Source organism: Castor canadensis, chromosome 16 (genome assembly GCF_047511655.1).
Source record: "Castor canadensis chromosome 16, mCasCan1.hap1v2, whole genome shotgun sequence".
NCBI classification, from domain to species: Eukaryota; Metazoa; Chordata; class Mammalia; order Rodentia; family Castoridae; genus Castor; species Castor canadensis.
In genome coordinates this window covers 11,851,397-11,873,978 of record NC_133401.1, presented here as the reverse complement: position 1 = coordinate 11,873,978, position 22,582 = coordinate 11,851,397, and the positions used below count along the sequence as shown (strand labels likewise).

General features: G+C 49.1%; 2 protein-coding genes across 6 annotated transcripts; one reads left to right on the top strand and one right to left on the bottom strand.

Moving 5' to 3' along the window:
• Positions 1–4,262: 4,262 nt before the first annotated feature.
• Tmem91 (transmembrane protein 91) lies at positions 4,263–10,700 on the top strand. 5 transcript variants are annotated; one of them, XM_074058774.1, is made up of 4 exons: positions 4,263–4,605; positions 5,626–5,865; positions 9,298–9,447; positions 10,338–10,700. In XM_074058774.1, the coding sequence occupies exons 2-4, from the start codon at positions 5,656–5,658 to the stop codon at positions 10,494–10,496; spliced, it is 519 nt and encodes a 172-aa protein (XP_073914875.1). In that variant the 5' UTR covers positions 4,263–4,605; positions 5,626–5,655; the 3' UTR covers positions 10,497–10,700. The 5 variants fall into 5 exon arrangements, with proteins under 5 accessions (XP_073914875.1, XP_073914874.1, XP_073914877.1 ...); XM_074058773.1 differs by having other exon boundaries at positions 4,268–4,573; XM_074058776.1 differs by having other exon boundaries at positions 4,272–4,573; positions 10,527–10,700.
• Positions 10,701–12,861: 2,161 nt separating this feature from the next.
• Positions 12,862–22,374, bottom strand: Exosc5 (exosome component 5). Its single transcript, XM_020162544.2, has 6 exons — positions 22,071–22,374; positions 18,384–18,497; positions 17,781–17,902; positions 15,762–15,902; positions 14,477–14,566; positions 12,862–13,195 (listed from the first exon to the last, which is right to left on the bottom strand). Exons 1-6 carry the CDS (start codon positions 22,357–22,359, stop codon positions 13,103–13,105), a joined length of 849 nt encoding a protein of 282 aa, XP_020018133.2. The 5' UTR covers positions 22,360–22,374; the 3' UTR covers positions 12,862–13,102.
• Between the last annotated feature and the right edge of the window lie 208 nt (positions 22,375–22,582).

Genomic DNA, 22,582 nt, shown 5'->3' with positions numbered 1-22,582 from the left:
TTATTCCCTCCTGTTTAGTAAGAAAACAAGGACTATCATCACAGCTGGCAGAGTGACTTAAGTGGTAGGAATATCTGCCTAGCAAGCTGGAGGCCATGAGTTCAATCCTCAGTACCACCAAAGGAGGGGGAGGATGTATCACCAACTCCAAATTATAGGAAAGGGGCAGCATTTGAACAGGGCAACATTATTTAAGCAAAATAGTTCAATATTTCACTAATGGACAAATTTAAAAGGTATATTTTGTTGAGTGCTTCCTCTATCATAAAACTCACTATAAAAGCTAGTCACTATTACATGCATATATCCCTGAACTGTCACAGACATCATGAGTAATAGTATTACCTTTTTATTTAAGGTGAAAAAATTAAGGTAAAACCATGTGTGTTAAGCCAAATTAATCATAGGTTCGTCCAACTTTGTTCCTAAACCTTTTATGCCTACCCTTTTTGCCAATCTTCCTTTTTTGGACACACATTCCCCCAGTATTAAAGAACTATGGAATTTGTGCCTTGGTGTCATCATAGACGTCATTTTCCACAACCTACCACTCATCAAGTCCTGTCATCAGTGCTCCTTAAATGTTTTTCTTCAGTTGGTTTCTTCCCCACCAGTTGATGAGTGATTAAGAAAATGGTCACAGGAGCCTGCCACCAGTGGCTCACATCTGTAATCCAAGCTACTTGGGAGTTTCAAGGCCAGCCCAAGCAAATAGCTCTCAAAATCCCATCTCCAAAAAAATAACCAGAGCAAAATGGACTGGAGATGTGGCTCAAGCATGAAGCCCTGAATTCAAAACCTAGTCCTATCCCCATCCCCCACAAAAAAAGAAAATGGAAATGAATCAACTGCCTGGGTTTAAGCCTTGGTTCTGTCTCTGTTGTGTAACCACTAGCCTCTGTGTGCCTCAGTTTCCTTATCTGTTAACATGTGGGTGAATGATAGAACCACCTTGTAGGATCTATTGTCCATATTTAATGGGTTAGTGCACGAGGCTATTTTAAACTTCCACAGATTCTTGGGCATGGCTCCTTTAAGTGGGTAGAGCATAATTCACCCCCTTAATGTGACTGGACTTAGTAACTTGCTTCTAAACAATGGCATAAAATACATGTGCTGCTTTGTGACTTTTGGGGCTAGGTCATAAAAGGCACTGAGGCTTCCTCTTGACTCTAGATTCCTTTCTCTGAAGCAGATCAGTCACAGTGTTGTGAGGACAGTGAAGCAGCCAGTGGAGAGACACAGGAGTCCCGCCATGTGAGTGACTCACAGATCTTCCAGCTCAGTTCAAGTCTTCTGATGACTTTCGCCCTGGCCATCTTGACTCATCTTCACGAGAGACCCTGAGTTTCAGTTCTTTGGGGGTATACACTAGATCATATGGCAATTCTATTTTTAACTTTTTAAAGTTCTCCTGTACTGTTTTCTGTAGTAGCTGTACATGCTGCTTTGCCTTGCTTTTTCCACTCAGTGATACATCTTGGAAACAAGTGCTAGTATTCATCTTAGTATATAAAGATCTACCTCACGCTTCTCAAAAATAACTGTTTTGAGGTATGATACATGCACAGAAAAGTGCACAAGTAATAAACGAACAGCTTGATTAAATCTCATAAACTGAACACACCTGGCAACTAGGACTCAGCTCAAGAAAAGAACATGACCAGTTCCCCAGGATGTCCTTCGAGCCTCTTTCTGGAGGCCTCCAGGATAACTACTGATTACACTGTCAAGAACATGGTTTTGCCTGATTTTGTACTTTATATAAATGACATCACAATATGTGTTCTCTTGAGACTGTTGTCTTTTGCTCGGAGTTTTGGTTTGTGAATTTTTTTCTGGTGGGACTGGGGTTTGAATGCACAGTTTCATGCTTGTAAAGCAGGCACTCTACTGTTTGAGCCACACCTCCAGTCCATTTTTTCTTTAGTTATTTTGGACATGGGGGTCTCAAGAAGTATGCCTAGACTGGCCTCAAACCTTGATCCTCCTGATTTCAGCCTCCCAAATAGCTAAGATTACAGGCACGAGCCCTAGGGCCAGACTTGTTTGTGAAATCTTCCTCCCTTTCCCATTTTCTGGTGGTTTGGGGTTTGAATTCAGGATCTCACATTGCTAGGCAGGCGCTCTACCACTTAAGCAACACTTCTCCAAGTCCTCTTTGCTATTGTCATTTTGGAAAAGGGGGATAGAATCTCAGGAACTGTTTACTAGAGGCTAGCCTCAAACTGATCCTCCTGATCTCAGCCTCCCAAGTAGCTAGTGTAACAGGCATGAGTCACTGGTACTGGGCCCACAGCACTGTTTTTTTGCTTTGTGACACATAAGTCACCCATTCGATTACATTTTGAGACTATATACTATCCTTCTTGGACTGGATGGCATGGGCCCCCATAGAGAATCTTCACTGAAATCTGCTGCTTAACATTCCAGGCCTCTCCTGACTTTCTGAAAGGGGTGGGTTGGGAAGACTACAAGGGTTGATGGTGACCAGAGTTCTAGCTGGACCCAAATTCATCTCTAAGGTGGCCAAGGAGGATAGGGATACCACAGAGCTCATTGATCTGACGAAAAACTGAGGCTGGTAGGAATTTATGTCCTCATCCCACAAATATGAAAAGAAGGCCCACTTTGTGGAAGGCATTGTTTTAGGCCCTGAGGCACTGCAGTAAACAAAAGAGATCAAATCGCAGCCTGGTGGAGCTGACACTGATGGGAGGATTGAGAAGAAACACACAACAAAAGAAACATGTAATAAATTAATTATGATATGAACATATATCCCAAGTAGAATAAGGGCAAGGAGCTGGAGAATAACGGGTACCCTCCTGGGCAAACAATTCTGCCCTGTTCCCCTCTTGTCACCCCTCCTGTGGGTCTCCTTGCCTGTCATCTGCCAGAAACTCTGGTTGAGCCAAGTGCACTTGCAGACACCATCTGTTCTCCCCAGGAGTGGGGCCCGTGCCAGCTCAAGCGTCTGGACTCTTGGCACAGTGCCCCAGAGCCCTGGATGGAGGGAACTCCAGCCGGTCCCACATCGGGCTGGGGAATCCTTCTGTCTGGCTTCTGGGAAGGGAAGCAGGGCAAACTGGGTGGACTCCCTGAAGGAGTGGAGGTTTGCCCGTTGAGTAAACGGTGTGTCCTCCAGTCACAGTGATGGAGATGGAGGTAAATAATATTAACAAAACTGTCACATGTTCCAAGTGGTTAATTTGCCAGGTTTTGGGTAAATGTTGGACACTTGTTATTGCACCTATTCTAAACATTTCACCACCATTTTTCATTTTTCTTTTTTTCTTTTTTTTTGGCTGTAATGGGGATTGAACTCAGGGCCTTATGTTTGCTGGGTAAGTGCTCTATTACTTGAGCCACACACCTAGTCTGTGTATTTTTGTGGTACCGGGTTTGAACAGCCTTGTGCTTGCTGGCAGGCACTTAACTACTTGAGCCACACTGCCAGCTTTTAGGAATTTTTCCAATATGGTCTTGAGTTTATGCCCAGGCTGGTGTGGACCTCGACTCCCCCACATAGCTGGATGACAGGGGCACACTACCATGCCAGCTTTGTTTGCCTATTTTTCAGATGGAGAAATTGGGGTTCAGAGAGATGGAACCATTGTCCAGAGGTCACACAGCAAGTGTCTTGAAAAGCCTGGAAAGGAGCTAGGTCTGTATGGATTCAAACCCTGAGTCAAGAAAACGATCTGTGTACCTGGTGTACCTGGGGACCAGCACACCACCCCACCCTGGAACTTATGCCTCAGCCTCCTTTCCCTGAAAGCTCTCAGTCGGTTTTCTGTCTCTGCTTCCTCACCTTGAGTCAGCAAGGAACCCAGCCTTAGGTTACTTACTATATGCTGGTCCTGGCACAATTGTTTTTTGCTTGAGAAGTGAGCACATTTCTCAACCTCAGTTTCTTCATCTGCAAAATAGGGAGAAAACCAGAGCAACTGAGAGGATGAATGCAATGATGAATGTAAAGCATTTGAACCCAGGGCCTGGGTTCACTGCACTCAGTGAACTAGCGGTGTGCTCTTAGGCCAGTTATTTAACCTCTCTGTACCTCTTTCCTGCCCTGTGAAACAAGACAGTAAGTGATACTGCCTCTTAGGAATAAATGTGAAAGTGTACGTGTAAAGCACTTAGAACAGGGCACATAGCTGTAGTAGCCGTTACTATTATTATTGGTTATTATTGGGCGACAGGGATGGTATGGGAGCGGGGCCAAGCCAGAAGGCCCTGGAGAACCCCAGGCTCCCCATCCTCCATCCAGCGCGCCTGGGCCTGGCCTTGGGTGAAAGGGGCTGCTGTTTCTGGGATCCCCACCTGCACCTCGCATCAGGGGGTGGCTGACAGTGGCCTTCAAGACCCCACCCGGGCCTCCGCGGAGGGGGGCGGGGCCTGGCGCCGTCGCCCCGCCCCCTCCCCCGCGCGCTGCGGGCCCGGGGCGCAAAGACCCGAACGAAGCCGAGCGCGCAGAGCCCGCAGCCCCTCCCTCCCGGCCCCAGGACGAGGGATCGCTGAGTTTATCCCTCACCGGGGCAGCAGCGCTGTGCGGGGCCCGGTGGTCCAGGTCTGGTCAGGGGCGAAGAGTGTGGGGAGGAGGTAGGGGTACCGCTCCTTTCTCAGGGTCCTGGCGTTGCGGCCCAGGGGCGAACCTTTGGCGACAAATCGGCTCAGTGGAGGTTTGGAGTGAGCAGGGAGTCAGGAGGTTCGGGCCTCCCAGGGGGATCGTAGGCCGAGAAACATCTCTTTTCTGGTTGTGCTGAGTGTGAACACGTACGTGTGTGCTTCGGGGAGGACTGTAGGGCAAGGTGTGCAAAAACAGGGTTGGGGTAAACCTGAATTGAAGGGTGTGTGGGGATTTGTTTGGGGTCAGGTGTAGTTGGGGAGGATGTTGGACCCCAATAAGTGTAAAGGAAAACGATGGGAGGATGGAAGTGTGGGGGTGCGGATATGGGAAGCCTGTGCGTGTGGGGGGATGTGTGTCGTTTCTGATGCTGTGACTATTAGGATTGTGCAAGGAGTCTCTTGGAATAAGTGTGTAAAAAGGTTTCCAGCTTCAAGGATGTTTTCTGGGAGTTGATTTTTGAGACTACTGAATAAAGAGCCCTCTGGCAGATAATGTGTAGGGGTGAGGGTGGGCTTGTCTGGATAGGGCTGTGTGGCAGGAGCCTTGGGAACTCAGAGGGTGCAGGCCTGGGTTGTGCAGGAGGGGAGTGAGGACTTAAGGGGAAGTTCCAGGGTCACTGGAATTGGGGTTGGGAGGGTGCCTAAGAGAGGTGTATGGGCTTGGATGGGTGGTGAGAAACGTGAGTCTGGGATGGGTGTATGTGTGTGTGTGGAGGGGAAGAGTTCATGGGAAAGTGTGCAAGGCTTGGTTTAGAGTAAGTATGCAACAGGTATATGTTTTGCCTGAGAGAGAAGCCCAGAATCAAATGTACAGACCCTTGAGTTGTCTTCATAAGTTGGAACCACCTCTTACCCTCTGGCTTGTTTTCCTATCTGTAAAATGGATCCAAGGGCTATTAAATTCATCTCTGCCTGAGTCTCTCCAAAGATGGGCAAGGGGATGGATAAGTGAGGCTCTTTTACAACTTGTATTTGTCTTCCTCCTGCCCCTAGGAACCTTCTCTGCCACAGTCTGCCCCCAGCATGGACAGTCCTAGTCTTCAAGAGCTTCAGCAGCCTCTGCTGGGGAATACAGCCTGTGACACCCCTGTCCGGAAGCCTGGCAAACCTGAGCTGGGGCCCTCCTTAAGAGAGACAGCCTTTGCAGAGTCCCTGAAGGGTTGGCAGTTCCTACCACCACCTCTTCCCTCTGTGAGTGCTGGACTGGGGGAACCAGGACCCCCTGACCTTGAGGTAGGAGCAGCATGCCTTGGTGGAAACCAAGGGAGAGGGGTTGGGAGGTGAACCCAGCTCCTGCCAACATCTGGAAGGCTTGGTAGCTAGAGGTATCTGTTTTAGGCTGGAGTCTCACTTCGTGTCTATGTGGCCTTCAGGACTCCACAGTTACTGTTCTTTTTGTTGTTTCTCTCCCCTGGTTTCTATGTCAGTTTTCTCTCCAGACCTGTCTCTCATCTTTGTTCCCTAGTCTTTGGCTCTTGTCTTCCTTCTTCAGAGAAAGTTTAAATTTCTTCCTTTTTTTGTGGGAGGTGGGGCAGGACTGGGGTTTGAATTCAGGGCTTCACACTTGGAAAACTGATGCTCTACCACTTGAGCCACACCTCCAGCCCATTTTGTTCTGGTTATTTTGGAAATGGAGTCTCTATTTGTCTGGGATGGCCTCAAACTCAGATCCTCCTGATCACAACCTTCTAAGTAACTAGGATTACAGGCATAAGCCACAAGCACCCAGCTGCCTGCTCTGTCTCCGTCTCCAGAGGCCACACATCTGGCCTCTTGCCGGTCCATTTTTTCAAGTTAACAACCCTTTTTATAATGTCTTAATTCCTTGTTCATATTGTTATACTTGTCTTTTATTTCCTTTGTGTGTATGTGAGAGAGAGAGAGGAGGAGTTGGTGGTGGAGAGGGAGACAGTACCTAAAACATAGTAGCTTAAGCCAGCACCAGTAATCCTAGCTACTTGGGAGTGTGAGAAGGGGAGGATCAAGGTTTGAGGCTAGCCCAGGCCCTTTATTTCTTTTTACTTCTTGAGAACCAGTGTAATCCTAGCTGGCCTTGACTTCTGGAGATCCTTCTGCCTCAGTCTCCCCAGTGCTGGGATAGCAGGCATTCCTCACCACACCCAGCTTGCAGCCACTGACTAGAGCTAGAATGGTCAGGGGCTGGCTGGGTATTTCTGCCTCTTTAAGCTATCTCAGGGCCTTTCTCTTGTGTGGTCTGTGTGGGATAACTGGGCTTCTCACAGTATGGAGTCAGACAATGTATGTGTCTTCAGACCCCATCAGGAGTGTTTAAGCAAAACAGAAGCTGCCCCACCTTTTTTCTCTCTTTCCCCTCCTCCCCATTTCTCCCTTCCCCTTCTCTCCCCTCCCCACCCTCCCTCCTTTCCTCTCTCTTTTGGCAGGCCATCACCTTTTCTTTTTTTTCAGTACTGGAGCTTGAAATCAGGGACTACACCCTGAGCCACTTCACCAGCCCACCCCCCCCTTTTTTGTGGTGGGTTTGGTGAACTATTTGCCTGGGCTGGCTTCGAACCACGATCTTCCTGATCTCTGCCTCCTGAGTAGCTGGGATTACAGGCATGAGCCACTGGCACCAGCTTTTTTCTTTTTGGTGGATCAAACTCAGGACCCCGTGCAAGCTACCACTGAACTGCACCCCCCATCCGTCTCACCTTTTCTGACTTAGCTTAGGAAGTTATGTAGCACTACTTCTACTACTTGTGTTAATTACAAGTGAGTCACAAACCTGCCTAGATTTAAGGGGATGAGAGATAGAACACATTTGTGGATGGAAGGAGCTTCAAAATCACACTGTAAGGAAAGCATGTGGAATCAGGTGTGTTGGTACACACCTGTAATCCCAATGGGAGGCTGAAACAGGAGGATTGGGAGTTTGAGGCCAATTGTTGTGACCCATTTTGGAAAACACAGTCTGCCTTACATACTAAAGCATCATTTTGACACCAAGAGCAGAAGACTTGGAGAGCCTTATCTCTGCTAGTTTGCATTCACAGTTCCGTGTGTGTGTGTGTGTGTGTGTGTGTGTGCGCGTGCGTGCATGTGCCTGGTTATCTTCACCTGCGTGCTGGTCATTGTCTTTGAAAAATCTTTTTTTATGGGCTGGTGGAGTGGCTCAAGTGGTAAGAGCACCTGCCTAACAAATGTGAGACTCTGAGTTCAAACTCCAGTGCTGCAAAAAAAAAAAAAAATCTTTTTTACTACTTCATTATTTTTTTGGAACAGGTTCTTGCTATGTACCCTGGACTATCTTGAACTTGCAATCCTCCTACCTCAGCGTCTGAGTGCTGGGAGGATTTTAAGTGTATGCCGCCACACCCGGTTTTTTTTTGTTTTTTTTTTTTTTGTGGTACTGGAGTCTGAACTCAGGACCTTCACCTTGAACCACTCCACCAGCCCTTTTTTGTGATGGGTTTTTTTCCAGATAGGGTCTCCCAAACTATTTGCCTGGGTTGGCTTCTAACTGCGATCCTCCTCTGCCTCCTGAGTAGCTAGGATTACAAGCGTGAGCCACTGGCGTCTGATAAACTTTTTTGGTGGAACTGGGGTTTGAACTCAGGGCCTCATGCTTGCTAGGTAGATGCTCTACTACTTGAGGCATGTCCCCAGCCTCCACACCCAGCTTTGAAAAATCATTTTTAGAAAAAATTATTTTAAGGCTTAGAACGAAGGTACCATCTTCCAGAGAGGATCTGCTTTGCTTCTATCACCTCCCTGAAGACACTACCACTGAAAAAATCATTTGTAACTACTCTGAAGTTTAAATGAGTTTGAATTTTCTGAGACTGGCAGGTATCTTGAGGGTAGAAGTGTCCTGAGTTTGCTGAACCTGTTGAAGTAATCTCGATCTCAGTTTTCACTCGTTTTGTCCATGCCGTAATTCCTTAAAATCTAGTGAGTTATCTGCTTGTAAGCCTTTTTATACTTTTCCTCTAGAATTTCTGGTTTTCAGCAGGCAGGTTTGCCCTAGTAATTTAGGACACTGGGACATTTTATAATCCCCATTTTTTTTTGTTGTTGTTGTTGCAGGTTCCCATTTGTGATGTAGTTTTATCTCTACTGGAGTTTTCGTGGTTTTTTTAAATTTGTATTTTTTTGGTGGTACTGGGGTTTGAACTGAGGGTCTCACACTTGCTGAACAGGTGCTCTTACCACTTGAGCAACAACAACAACCCTGTTTTGTGATGGTTTTTTTTCAAGATAGGGTCTCAAGAACTATTTGCCAGGGCTGGAATTGAACCTTGATCCTTCTGAATTCTGCCTCCTGAGCAGCTAGTATCACAGGTGTGAGCCACTGAGCGCAGCTTGGCCTTCTGCATGCTAAGCAAGCACTCTACCACTGAGCTCCACCCCATCCGTCCTTCAGTAACGTTTAACTCCGAGATTATAAGCAGTTGTTACTGTTTATAATCCATGATTGGGCCTGTGAACCCCTAAAAAACTCTGGGTGTGGGTGGGTCTCTTTCTGGAGTGTCCTCAGCTTCCCCTGCAAGTATTCAAGATATAGGAAAGTTCAAAGCCACCTCTCTCAACATTTTTGAGTCTCAGGGGAGGCTGGAAGGATTGGTCTTTGGGGGTGATGGGGAGCAGAGCAGTGGGCAGGGGAGGTGGCTGGAGATGCCCACCCAGGCCCTTTCCTGTCTGTAGGGCATGTCATCCAGTGATAGTGACTCGGACTGGGATGGGGGTGACCGCCTCTCCCCACTTCTGCCCCACGACCACCTTGGCCTGGCAGTCTTCTCCATGCTGTGTTGTTTTTGGCCTGTGGGCATCGCTGCATTTTGTCTGGCCCAGAAGGTCAGTATGTGTGTGGGACTGGGAGGGTACTGAGTATAAAAGAGAAATGCACAGTCCTCCGCCTCCCCCCACCAAAAATCAAGAGGAGCCATGCCTGAGGGCATGTGGAGGGGAATGGAGAGAAGGCTCTAATAGCAACATGCAGATAAACTGAGGCATGTTTCAAAGAACCCAGAGTGATGATCAAAGAACCTGAATGTGGGGCCAGGGCTGGTGGTGTGATGTACCCCTGTAACCCGAGCTACTTAGGAGGCACAGATGGGGTGGGGAGGGGGATGGGGGTTTGAGGCCACCTCAGGCAAAAAGTTAGGGAGATTCCATCTCAACAAACTAGCCAGGTATGGTGGCTCACAACTGCAATCCCACCTGTGCAGGAGGTGTGTAAGAGGATCATGGTCTGAGGCTAGTTCAAGGGAAAAAAACCCCCAAAAACACATGACTCTATCTGAAAAATAGGTAAAGCAGAAAAAGGGCTAGGGGGAGTTGTAGCTCAAGTTAGAGTGCTTGCCTAGCAAGCTTGAGACTCTGAGTTCAAAACCCAGTACTACCACAAAGACTAACCTGAATGCAAATCCCAAGTCCACCATCCTTTGTAAAATTTTGAGGAAACCACTTAACTTCCATATACCTCATTTTCCTTCTCTGTAAAATTGGAATAATCCCTACCCCAGTATTATGAAAATCAAGTGGGTTACAATAGTGCTGTATTTAAAAAAGTGACATATAACCACATTTATTTGTCACCCAGCCTAGTAGGTGCCCCATGGTTTTGGAATATATGAATGAATGGTATACTGGGTGGGGGAGAGGTTGGGAGAAGGATCTGGGGCCACAGAAAGCAGTGTGGGATGAGGGAACGCCTTGGTCACCCCTGCCCACTGCCTCTACAGACCAACAAGGCTTGGGCCAAGGGGGACGTCCAGGGGGCAGGGGCCGCCTCCCGCCGCGCCTTCGTGCTGGGGGTCCTCGCTGTCGGGCTGGGCCTGTGCACATACGCGGCTGCCCTGGTGACCCTGGCTGCCTACCTTGCCTCCCGAGACCCACCCTAGTTGCCCCTCCGGCCCCCACTGTGAACCCAGAAGCTGGCAGCCTGGCGCATCCCTGGGCAGAGTGGAGAATCCTGGCGCATGAATGGCAGTGATGGTGGCCTCATCCAGAAATGGGGACAAGCTGGAGGACCCCTCCCCCTTCCTGGCCACTGCTCACCTGGTGGCAGCAACGTGAGAAATTAAAGGAGACACCTTGCAGCCAAACCTGTGTCTGTGTGTGTATGATAGGGTGGGGTGGGGTGGGAGAAAGGGTGCAGTGCCTGAGGGCAGGAAGAGACCAGCCAGCATGACAGACTATGGTTGGCATCAGACCTCAGAACTGGAGGTGGGGGAATGAGTGGGCACTGCAGAATTCTCTTTACAACAGTGGTGAGCAGAGAATTAGAAAGAGCCAGATTCCAAGGCCTCATTTCTCCACCTGGTAGCGGTGTGACCTCAGCCCAAGTGACATCTTTCCAAGCCTTTACTTGGTCTCATTTGCAAAGTGGGCTGATGTTCTCTGCACCCTGAACTGGGCTGAGGTTCAAGTGCACCCTGCGTATATGTGGACACCTGCTGTTTCTCTCAAGCTCTTCTGACAGCAGATGGTAGAAAGTCAGGTCAGTTGGCCTTAAGCAACAGAAAGGAGCTTGGTGAACTGGACTTGGGCCCAAACGAGGTTAACCTTCTGCTCCTCTGCATCAGTGACCTCTGTTCCTATTGGCTTCATTTCTGTGCAACACCCCCCACCCCCACACACCATTTCTTGTGGAGAAAAACAGCCCTAGCAGCTCAAGTCCTTAAGACAACCTGTCTTTCCCAGGTGACACTCCTCAGCTCCATACAAATCAAACTGCATGATTTGGGTCTTGAAGGAAACACGGAAGTGCTGGCACCATGTAGCCAAAACAGACGTCTGCAAGGTGCTTTAGCAGAGGCAGGATAAGTGCCTGACATCATCAGGTCACAGAGCTAGGCAGTTTAGTCTTACTGCTCAATGCCATCGTGCTGGATCTTGCTAGAAGAAAACCCCTTTTTCCACTCAGCATTCCCCTGAGCATCTAACAACAAATTTCAAGCTAAAGTGAATGATGAGTTTCCTTCTTGGGTTCTGGGGATGAACACATCTGCCCAGTGGGGCGACTGATTGTGGGGATTCTGCAAGCATGTGACACAGGACCTCCCACCCCCAATCCTCCTCCCTCATCTGGCTCAGCAGTGGTACAGTTGCTCTTTGTAGGAAGCTCACAGGTGCTTGGTTTCTGCCCATAAATACCCTAGGGGTTGGTGAGTGGTCCAGCATCAATTAAATATGCCTCCCGTATTCCCACCACCCCTGACTGAGCACAGTGAGCCTTAGCTCTTGATTATAGATGGCAAGCCCCCAGGGTGCTGGCATCTCCCTGGGTTTCAGGGCTTTGGGACTGAAGTGACACCCCTGTACCTCTGCAGATGAGCTGGTGACCTCAGGCAGCTAACTGGCTCCTGAGCTTGCATCCTCATCTTCAAGCCCGGACTGTAATGGCCCACCTCAGAAGAGTACCCAGATGGCTTCTGTGACTCCAGGGGCCCCATGTTCGTACTGTGCAGTTTCCTTTTCCTTGCTCATACCAATCCAGCTGCAGCTGCCTGGCTGGTCCCTGAGCCCTGGGAGCTCTCCCCCAAGTCATTATCCCAGGGCTCCCCCATGCCTGTGGCAGCACCCCTCACTAATACAGTTTACCCTACCCAGACTCTCCCAAACTTTTTTTTTTGGAGTGGTATTGGGGTTTGAACTCAGTTCTGTTTGCTAGCAGGCACTCTACCACTTGAGCCATGTCCCCAGCCCCAAACTTTTTTTTGGCACAGGGATTTAAACTCAGGGCCTCATGCATGCTAGGCAGGCACTCTATCACTTGAGATACCCCACCAGCCCTGTTTTTGTGTTGGGTATTTTTCCAGATAGGGTCTTGCAAACTATCCACCCAGGCTAGTTTCAAACTGTGAACCTCCTGATCTCTGCCCCTTGAATAGCTAGGATTACAGCTGTGAACATTGACACCTGGCTTTCCAAAACTCTTGTTCCCCAATTCCTACTTATTCTTTTGTCTTTGAGACAGGGCCTTGCTATGTAGCCCAGGCTGGCCTGGAACTCCAGATCCTTCTGCCTCTGCCTCCTGAGTGCTGGGATTATAGGCATGCCCCACCACACCTGACTCTTAGTTCTTATTTTTGCCACAGCATTTACTACCATCTAACAAACACCAATTTCCTTTGTCCACCACCTCACTGCTCTTAGAACACAGCACCTGGGTCTCCTGCTCACTGCTAGATTCTCAGCACCCAGCAAGTCCAGAGAAGTGGGTGCTCAACAGTAGTTAGAATGAGTGGACACTGACTCATTCACTTGACTCAGATGAGATCCCTTTAATGTTACCCTTGAGGGAGGGGGAAGATCTGTTCCCCCAGGCCCAGGGCTGTCAGGCACAAAGGCTCTGTCCCCGAGTCCCTTCTCCCCAGTCTGACACAGGAGCCCCTGCAGCCACAGGGGCATATGGATAGAGGTAAGACTGGGCACTGGCTGGCTTTGGGCTGGAGGCGGTGGGTGGTGGCAGCAGGAGAGGCGCCCTGCCCCGGCTTGCCTCAGATCAGCTCTTGGAGTAGCGCCTCTGCAGCGATTCCCGGTAGAAGCGGAAGACGTGTTGGGAGGCAGCCTGGGCCGCGGCCAAGCACTGCTGGAGCTGGGAGGGGAGAGGCCAGTCAGTGTCCTACCCCACACCCAGCTTTGGCCCGCCTGGCCTGAGGGGCTCCTCAACCCCCGTGACTCCAAGAGCCCTTTCCCCTCCTATCACTCCTTGCCATGCCAGGCAAGGTGGTGAGGGGATTATTTTGAGTGCATTTCCTTTTTTTCAATTTGGTTCATTCATCTTCTACTTTCATCATCATTATCATTATTTTTAGTGGGTCTGGGGTGAGAACTCAGGGCTTTGCACTTGCAAGGCAGGTGCTCTACAGCTTGAGTCACACCTCCAGTTCGTTTTGCTCTGTTTATTTTAGAGAGGGGGTCTTCAGAACTTTGCTGGGGCTGGCCTCAAATCATGACCCTTCCAATCCCAGCCTCCCAAGTAGCTGGGATTACAGGTGTGAGTCACCACACCTGGCTTCTTTTCCCCCTAGTTTCTAAGCTTTTTCTTAGTGGTAGCAGGAGAAAAAGGGTGAGGAATTCCCAAAGCAACTTCTGAACCAAAGGGACCAGAATTCTGACATTTTGGACGTGACCTCAACCTTGTGGAGCCACAAAGCCTTGGGGCTCACAGAATTGGACAGTTCTAGGGATTCAGACCCATGAGTCCTTTGACTCCATAAAATCTTAAGAGCCATGAATCAGAGATCCCAGCTCTTGACTATGTATATTCCTAGATTCACAGGAGGGTCAGGTTGGAGATGCTCTTGGAGCCCATTAGGTCCAACAATTTACAAACTTTGTTCTGTGGAGTCCCAGAATTTTTTTTTTGGTGGTACTGGAACTTGAACTCAGGACCTTCACCTTGAGCCACTCCACCAGTACTATTTTCGTGAAGGGTTTTTTGAGATAGGGTCTTGTGAACTATTTGCCTGGGCTGGCTTCAAATCACAATCCTCCTGATCTCTGCCTCCTGAGTAGCTAAGATTACAGGCATGAATCAACGGCCCCTGGCAGAATCCCAGAATTTTAAGTGGTTCACAAACCCGGGCTTCCAGCTGGTAGCCTTCAGATCCTGTCTCCTGATTTCAAACTGTGCCCCTCCTCTTTTTACTATCTCATAAATGGTGCTTTACTCCAAAATTTCCACAAAGACTTCCATGGTTACAAAGTTTGAAAACTCCATCTTTTTTTTTCTCTTGTAGGCAAGAATGCAAGAAAGCAAAACAAAATACCAATTAATTCCTTAAACTTCTCAGACTGCAGGCAGAGTTGAGCCAAGATTTCATGTCAGGGTAGAGAGAAGGTTCTGGATTTCACCCCCAACCTCAGCTGGTACCTCAGTGTCGGAGTAGAGTCCCTTGGTGGTGGACATCAGTAGCTTCCGCTCCACGCTCTCAAGAGCAAAGGTCAGTACTGCCCGGGCCTCCTAAGAAGCAGAGGTAGAAGGTAGTGGGGGACCAGGAACCCTGTTCATAGATGGAATCTCAGCCTGTCTCAAGCTGGGGACTCCAGAGTCTTGGCCTCCCCAGAAGAAGTGCTCACACTCAACTGCAGTCAGCTCTCTACCTCTTCTTTGTAGAATCCCTCCCTCCCTCCCTCCCTCCATGCCCCTTATTCCAACTTCAGTATTCTCATCCCATAAAGGGATCCACAGTGCAGGTTATTTACCTCTCCACCTCCCACCTTCCTTCCATGCTCTGTACTGCAGGGGCTGGAAGCCAGTAAACTGTATTCCCCAGACTCCCTTGCCATTAGGTTCTACCAGTAATCTGGCAGGAGCCTGGGAGGACCTGAGAAGTATCCTGGTCCTCATTTTCATAGCAGTAGTTGCTAAGAAAGCCATGGATGTGAGGTGGGTTCTGGAATTCAGTGACGAGGACAGAGGCAGGTCATCTTCTGTGCATCCAAAACCAAGTGTGACAATGTCTCCAACACCACATCCAACAGCACTGAGCAGGAGCAGGCTTGCAAGATCAACCTGGGGGCTGGTAGAGACTTCTAGTCTCTGGGTCCCACCTTTTCCTTTTTTGCTTCTCCAGTTCTTCCAACACTGTTGCTATCAACCCTCAGTATTAAATCTCCTCTATCTGAAGTACCCCAAGCGGTGTGTCTTTTTCCCTCACTGGTTATGACCATGATGGTACCAGGCAGAAAATGTCACAGAGCCCTAGGTCATTCCAAATTTGAGTATCCCTTTGTTGGACCATCAGTACCCACACCACCACCCTCTCCCTCCCTCCCTTCCAAAACAAAAAGAAAGGATGGAGCCAACAGAGCCAGTCCCAATCTTAGGAAAGATGTAAGCCAGAGAGAATGAAGGCAATGTTCAGAAAAATGGAGGGACCAGAAAGAAAGCAAGGAAATCCTGATGGAGTCCTGTTTCTAATCAGACCTCTGTTCTTTCAGAGTTTAGTAACAAAAGCCAATACATTCCATGTCTGGCTTGTGTAGGTTTTTGAGTTGGGTTTTTCGCACTTGAAGATGAATGCACCCTGATGAACAGAGAAAAGCCTGCCAACTGGGGTGAGGTACATGAGCCAAGGGATGTGCAGAGAAGCAAGGCCTAGAGAAAGACTGCCACCTGGCCACAGACCTTCAGTCACCCTGGTCTTCACACCTACCTTTTCCTGCTTGGCTGTGGGGTCTAGCATGAGGGTCCCATCAGAGTCCAGGGCACAGGTGACCCCGCAGAAGAGAGCTTGCATGGGCACACCTGCATCCACAAGTGCCATGCAGGCAGCATTCAGGCAACAGGCCAGAAGCTGAGCACCACAAGGAGAGGTTAAGAAGAATGTCTACTGTGGGACTGACTGGCAGATGCATCCATACTTCCCTTCACCTGCTGATGCCTGTGCCAGGCACCACTAATCCATTATAGAAGGCAGCATGGTGGGGTTGGGGATTTAGCTCAGTGGAAGAGCGCTTGCCTGGCCAGTGTAAGGCCCTGAGTTCGGTCCCCAGCACCGAAAAAAAAAAAAAAAAAGGAAAAAATAGAAAAAAAAAGCAAAACAAAAAAGACAAAAAAAAAAAAAAAAAACAAAAAACCAAGAAGGCAGCATGGCAAGGTGGGTATACTAGCTCTGGTATCAAGTAACTGCTCTGCTGTATCTGTCATCTCTCAGATGTGTGACCTTGAGCCAAGTGACTTTGAGTCTCAATCTCATCTGTTACACGTGATCATAATGCCCAACTACTGAAGTTATGTACCAAACACCTTCAGCGAAACAAGGTCAGACAGGGGACAGAACCTTCCAAGGTCACATGGGGAGGTACTGGCAAAGCCAGGCCCAGCACTTGGGGATCTAAGTGGGCAGCAGCCACGACAGCAGGTGATGGAGCTGGCCTGGTAATGAAGGGAGGAGCCATTACTGCTGCTGCCCTCAGCAGGCTCAGGGGCCTAGTATCAGTCAGCTGCTCTGCCCGTTTCCTAATCTTCCTTCTCCAAGCCTAGCAGAGGATAAGCACTCCAGTTCTGCTGCTGACCCTCTTGTCACTTCCTCTAGGCTTCAGTTTCTTTATCTCTACGACAGGGTCACAATAGGTCTTCATCCATCTAAAGTGCTATTCACAACACAGGCCCACCCACCAGTGACACCCTCTAGATACACCCATTTCTGGTCCTTGCCCTCAATCTCACTCACCGAAACCACAGAGATCTTTCTAGGCTGAAGTTCTGTCCCAGCTGCTCTGCCTGCTGGGGACTCCCCCAGGGCTGAGAGCCTGAAAAATATTGCTGACGCACAGGGTGAAGGTCACTGGCACAACTTTCGAAGACAGCCTGGGTTCAAGTCCTGTGCGTGCTGCCTTCCAGCTATGTGCGCTTGGGCAAGCTAATTCCCCTCTCTGGGCCTCAGTTCCCTCACCTGAAATATGGGAGTGTAAAAACACTCATCTGCCTGCGGCCTTGGGCTCTAAAATCAGATGGGCTGGGTGCAAATCTCACAGCCAGGTGTCACGTATCAACTGCAGTTTGTCTGTACCCCTTCCCCATGCTCTCTCCTTGTCTCTTATTCTGACCACGGTATTCCCGGCCCACAGGGGAGCCACAGTGCGGTCAATAACCTGGTCCTCTCTCCCTGCCACTCTCCCTTCTATGCTCTGAACCACAGAGGCTGGCACTCGTCATTGGTCAGACTCCTTTGCCATTAGGTTCATTAGGTGTGGCACTTACATGGGGATTGTAACAGCACTGATTTCCCTGCTATGAGGATTAAATGAGTTATATGTGCAAGGTGCTCAGAACAGTGCCTAGCACCTGGTAAGCTCTCTAGCTGGGTTTGCTATTCTTTCTTTCTTCTTTGCACAGTACTGGGGCTTGAACACAGGGCCTTCAGCTTAAGCCACTCCATCCAGCTTTATTTGTTTTTTGTGAAGGGTTTTTCAAGATAGGGTCTCTTGAACTATTTGCCAGGGCTGGCTTTGAACTGCGCTCCTCCTGATCTCTGCCTCCTGAGTAGCTGGGATGACAGGAGTGAGCCACTGGCACCCGGCATGGGCTTGCTATTCTTGTCCATGAGTTGCTGACTGGCAAATATCTAGAGGTTCCTGACTAGCAGGGAGTGGGTTAAGGGCCACCAGAAGGGAAGCCATCGTGGAGGTTCCTGAGCACTTCCTGGAGGAGGCAGCCAGGGAAAGGATACAGAGCCAGCATCACTGACGACCTGTAGCACCACAGTGATGGAGGTGCGGGGGTGGAGGGCTCCCAGCACCACAGCCTCACACGTGTTCCTGATCATCCGCTCCCGGCTCTTCTCAGCCACGCCTGGGGAAATCGAGGGCAGGCTGTCAGGCTTTTCCCTTCCACCCGCTCTCCTCTCCTCCATTGGCGCTACCCTCTAAAAGGGGCCTGTAGACTCAGCCTGGGATGGTGTGGGTGCCCCACAGGAAGGAAATAGGGACTGACTGTCCTCTGCCCCACCCCACTATGACCAGCCTATGCCAAGGGGGCCACCAGCCACCTAGGGGAGGAATACCCAGGAATGTCTTGTGCTACTGCCCATGCCCTCCCCCACCCCAGTGGACCCAACCCATGGCAAACGAGGGAGACAAGGTGAAAGGGGCAGAAAAAGAGGTTAGTGGAAAGGGAGATGGAGGCAGAGAAGAGGAGACAAACTGAAAAACAGAGGCAGAGAGTTGAAGAAGAGAGACAAGGGGGGCGGTGAACACTGGGCGCAGCAGGCAAGGAGGAGCTGAGTGAGGTCCTGACAGACTGGACCTTCAGAGGTTCTGCTTGGCCCAGTTACCAGGCAGCCCAATCTTCGGCCTCAGGATCACTTCGAGTGTGGCCTTATTGAAGATCTCCTTGTTGACCTTCACCTCCGCTGGCCCATACACACCTGCCAGGACTGAGGTATCTCCTGGGGAGACAGTGGGGGAGTCCTCAGCCACACCATCCCTGCTTCTGGGGCCCAATGTGTGGCACATAACAATAGGGGCCCTGATGGTTGGGGCTCCCCCTCATTTGGTGGCAGTGATCTTTCCAGTACCCACTTCACTTCTCTGCCTCCACTTCCTCATCTGTAAAATAAGGGATAACCATGGCACCTCACTCATGGCGTTCTTATGAGGATCAAATGACACAGTTCAGGGTGGGGGGTGTGGCTCAGTGGCAGAGTACTTGCCTAGCAAGCTTGAGGCCCTGGCTTCCACCCCCAGCACCACACACACAAACACACATACACATACACATGCACAAAATGGACACAATTCATTTAAAACACTTAGAACACTGTCTGGTACATGTGGAGCGTACAACAGACTTTAGCTGATATTAGTAATGTTGACAGGAAATTCTTCTTGAGAGCTAACTTTCCTCCCTCTTACTGCAGCTATTCTCAATGTTCTTCTCTTTCCAAAGCTTCTCCTAGCTCAGCTCTCTTCCACAAATTCTGCAGCAGTCCAAACACCTGAGATCTGGGAGGGAAGTGGGGATCCTGACTCCTACGATTTTCCTAAAGGGGACATGAATAAGTAAGGAGAGGCAAGGCATGGGAAATAAAAAAGCCTGGCTTAGCTGGGTGCTGGTGACTCACACCTGTAATCACTGCTACTCAGGAGGCACAGATCAGGAGGATCATGGTTTGAAGCCAGCCTGGGCGAATAGTTCTCAAGACCCTATCTCAAAAAACCCATCACAAAAATAGAGCTGGTGGAGTGCTGCAAGGTGGAGGCCCTGCCTGAGTTCAAACTCCTGCACCACAAAAAACCAAAAACAAAACAAAACAAAAGTCTGGCTTCTAGTGCCTTCTGTTTCCTTCTGGATCTCTTTTCTGTCCTCTCTGGGCCTCAGTTTCTTCATTTCTGCAAAATGAAGAAATTGGACACCAATGGTGGCTTCCAAATATCTCTGACCATAACTCCCAATAACAGATATATTTGACCCAAAACTCACACAAATCTATGTGTGCAAATGGGACTGAAGGCCGTACAAAACAATTCTACCCACTACTGCTTTGATGCACTGATATTTTCTACTTTATTCCACTTAAGAACACGGTTGCGTTCCATTAACATAGTGGTTCTCACCCTAGCCGTATGCTAGAGTCACTGGGGAGCCTCAGAAGATTCCAAGTGCTCAGAGGCACAGGCAATGGAAGCCTCAAAGCTCCCCAGCTAATTCTATCATTCATTTGGGCCTGCAATCTGTAGAGAGGAAACATGGAACCCTACAAGGCTGGATAAGCATAGCTCAGTGGTGAAATACTTGTCTATCTTGCGTAAGCCCGAGTTTGATCTCCAGCACCATGAACAAAAACACAACACAACAAAAACATCATGAAGCTCTAGCTCAGCTTCTAGACATTAGCCCGCAAGCAGAGCCACCACAGGACTAATTTAAAAAGAAGTGGGCCAGCCTTAATAGATGCGGGGTGGGTTCTGAAGCCAAAAGTAATTGGAACACACTTTTTTTTGGGTGGTGTTGGGGTGGAACTCTGGGCTTCATGCCTGTTAGGCAGGTGCTCTACCACTTGAGTCACTCCATCAAGTACTCTTTTTTTTTTTTTTTTTTTTGTGGGAGGAGGTAGTGGGGTTTAAACTCATGGCCTACACCTTGAGCCACCCCACAATCCCTTTTTTGTGATTTTTTTTTTTTTTGGAAATAGGGTTTTGCAAACTGTTTGCCCAGGCTGGCTTCGGACCACAATCCCCCTGATCTCTCTCTCTTTTTTTTTTTTTTGGTGGGACAGGGGTTTGAAGTTAGGGCTTCACAATTGCAAAGCAGGCACTCTATAGCTTGAGCCACACCTCCAGTCTCCAAGCCCTCTCTCGTGTTGGGTATTCTCAAGATAGGCTCTCGTGAACTATTTGCCTGGGTTGGCCTCAAACTGCAGTCCTCCTAACCTCTGCCTCCTGAGTACTAGGATTACAGGTGTGAGCCACTGGTGCCAGGATAGAACATACCTTTTGAGGGTCGTAGAGGCCTCCCACATGCTCTGTGGGTTTGGGGTTTTAGAACACAGAAAGGGCAGCCTTTCATTTTATTTCTTAGATTTTTATGGGTTTTTTGGGGGAGGGCAGTACTGGGGTTTGAACTCAGAGCCTCACACTTGCTAGACAAGCACTCTACCACATGAGCCACTTCACCAGCCCTTATTTCTTAGATTCTAAATGTCAGAGATTTGGTTTCAGCAAGAGAACTAAGTTGCAGGAGTGCCTGGGAGAAGAGCTGCTTATAACTGAGGAATTCCCCTCTCAGGAAACTCAATTCACCCTCACATGGCAGATGCTCTTAGCTCCAGGTCCATCTATCTGCCTGGAAGGCAAAAGCGACCCAAGTAGACTCAGATCCTCACCAGGATCTTCATTTGCATTTTTCTAAATGAACTATGCTTCACCTGAGCAAGTGAGGCCCTCTCTCTCCTTTCATCTTTTCCAGGACATGGCTCCAGTCATTTTCTCCTGTTGCAACCTCACATCTGTCTTCAACCTTCCCATTTACCTGATCCTCTCACAGCAAAACTGTGAAGCGCTGTCTCCACTTGCTGTTTCTTCTTTCTTTACCTAACCCCACTGCTCCACTGCAGCAGCTTGACAGCGTCTCCAATAACCTCCAAATTAACCTTCATTTGACCCAGTCTCTCTGAACGAAACAGCTGATCAGCACTTACATCTCAAACCCCTTTTTCTCTTGGCTCTACGTCGCTAACCTCTCCTGGTTGTCCTTCACCTCCATGGTGGTCTCTGCTACCTCCTTAGACCTCCACGAGCCCTCAGAGTTGGAGGGCTCAGTCCTGGGACCTCTTTTCTATCTACATTCATTCATAGAGCGAAATGTGTGCCTCAAATGGTGAGGTGAGAGCGGGAGAGATATTTGTCAATACAGGGTGTGGACATCACTTTCAATCTGAACAATATTTACTTAAGTAGAAGATCTGATACAGCCTAGGGCTGGAGATGTAGCTCAGTGGTACAGTGCCTGCCTGGCATGCACAAGGCCCTGAGTTCAAATCCCAGCACCACCAAAAAAGAAAAAAAAAAAAAAAAAAAAAAAAACCCCTGATACAGCCTAGGCAGTAATTGTAATTAACCCTAGGGCGGTGACTGCCTGTGTACGTGGGTATTTATGCAAATGACCAGTTTGGCCTCGTTCGGGTGATGTACGGACACCAAGGGGTTGTGTGGGAAGCAAAGGAAGGAATCCAGTCAAGGGGATATTTCCCTCATTCTGAATATTTATTCTTATGAGAGTGGTCTGTCCCTCTTTCATCCTGGGAGTTACTACCACGGTGAAGATATCATTTCTTTTTGAGTGGGAGGGAACTCGTGTGTATCCCCCAGTATCTAGAAGTATCCACCCAGACAAGCCCGGCATTAAGTGCAGCTAGTTTACCAGGTAGTTTCGCACTCTTTTGCACGGTACATGCTCTTCAAAACAGACACAGTCTAGGCAAACGTGACTCGAGCAGAATTTACTTGAGTTAAGTTCTTACCTTGCAGAAAAGAAGCAGAGCCGTCCGGCCGGGACAGCAGGTTTTGTTCACAAGCAAAGTGCCGGAGGCTGCAGCCCGGACCCCGAGGACTGGAGTCTGATCCAGTATCAGCATCCATTGCCGCAGATCCCACGTGCGGCCGCCGCTGCCGCTTCCGCCCAATTGCGCGCGCACGCTTGCGTAGAGGCTGCGTACGTAATGCGCAGGCGCCGATCCAGGGGAGGGGGGCGCAGTCTGAATTAGTGCCCGCACGTGGTTCAGCGTTTACCAACAATCTGGCTCCGCCCATTCCCGCCTCCTAATTCGGCAAAGCCATTGGACAATAGCGAAGAGGGGCCGGGTCTTAGCATGAGCTCATCCTACTTAAGGCCCCTGGGCCCTAAACCCTTGAGGCTTTGATCAGGTTGCCTTCTTGTTGCCTGTTATAGGAGTAACTATAATTAAACTATTCGAGTAATTTGGAGGAGTATACATTGTATTTTCTACCAATATGTACTTCCTGGATGCCGTAT

Bases quoted from the DNA above. Each gene is read 5' to 3' on its own strand.
- Tmem91 (XM_074058774.1), top strand. From the start codon at position 5,656: ATGGACAGTCCTAGTCTTCAAGAGCTTCAGCAGCCTCTGCTGGGGAAT. The intron at 5,866-9,297 runs GTAGGAGCAGCA...TCCTGTCTGTAG, and splicing joins CAGGACCCCCTGACCTTGAG to GGCATGTCATCCAGTGATAG. The intron at 9,448-10,337 runs GTCAGTATGTGT...CTGCCTCTACAG, and splicing joins CATTTTGTCTGGCCCAGAAG to ACCAACAAGGCTTGGGCCAA.
- Exosc5 (XM_020162544.2), bottom strand. From the start codon at position 22,359: ATGGGCGGAGCCAGATTGTTGGTAAACGCTGAACCACGTGCGGGCACT. The intron at 18,498-22,070 runs GTAAGAACTTAA...CTGTCTCCCCAG, and splicing joins CTCTGCTTCTTTTCTGCAAG to GAGATACCTCAGTCCTGGCA. The intron at 14,567-15,761 runs GTAGGTGTGAAG...TCTGCTTCTTAG, and splicing joins CCACAGCCAAGCAGGAAAAG to GAGGCCCGGGCAGTACTGAC.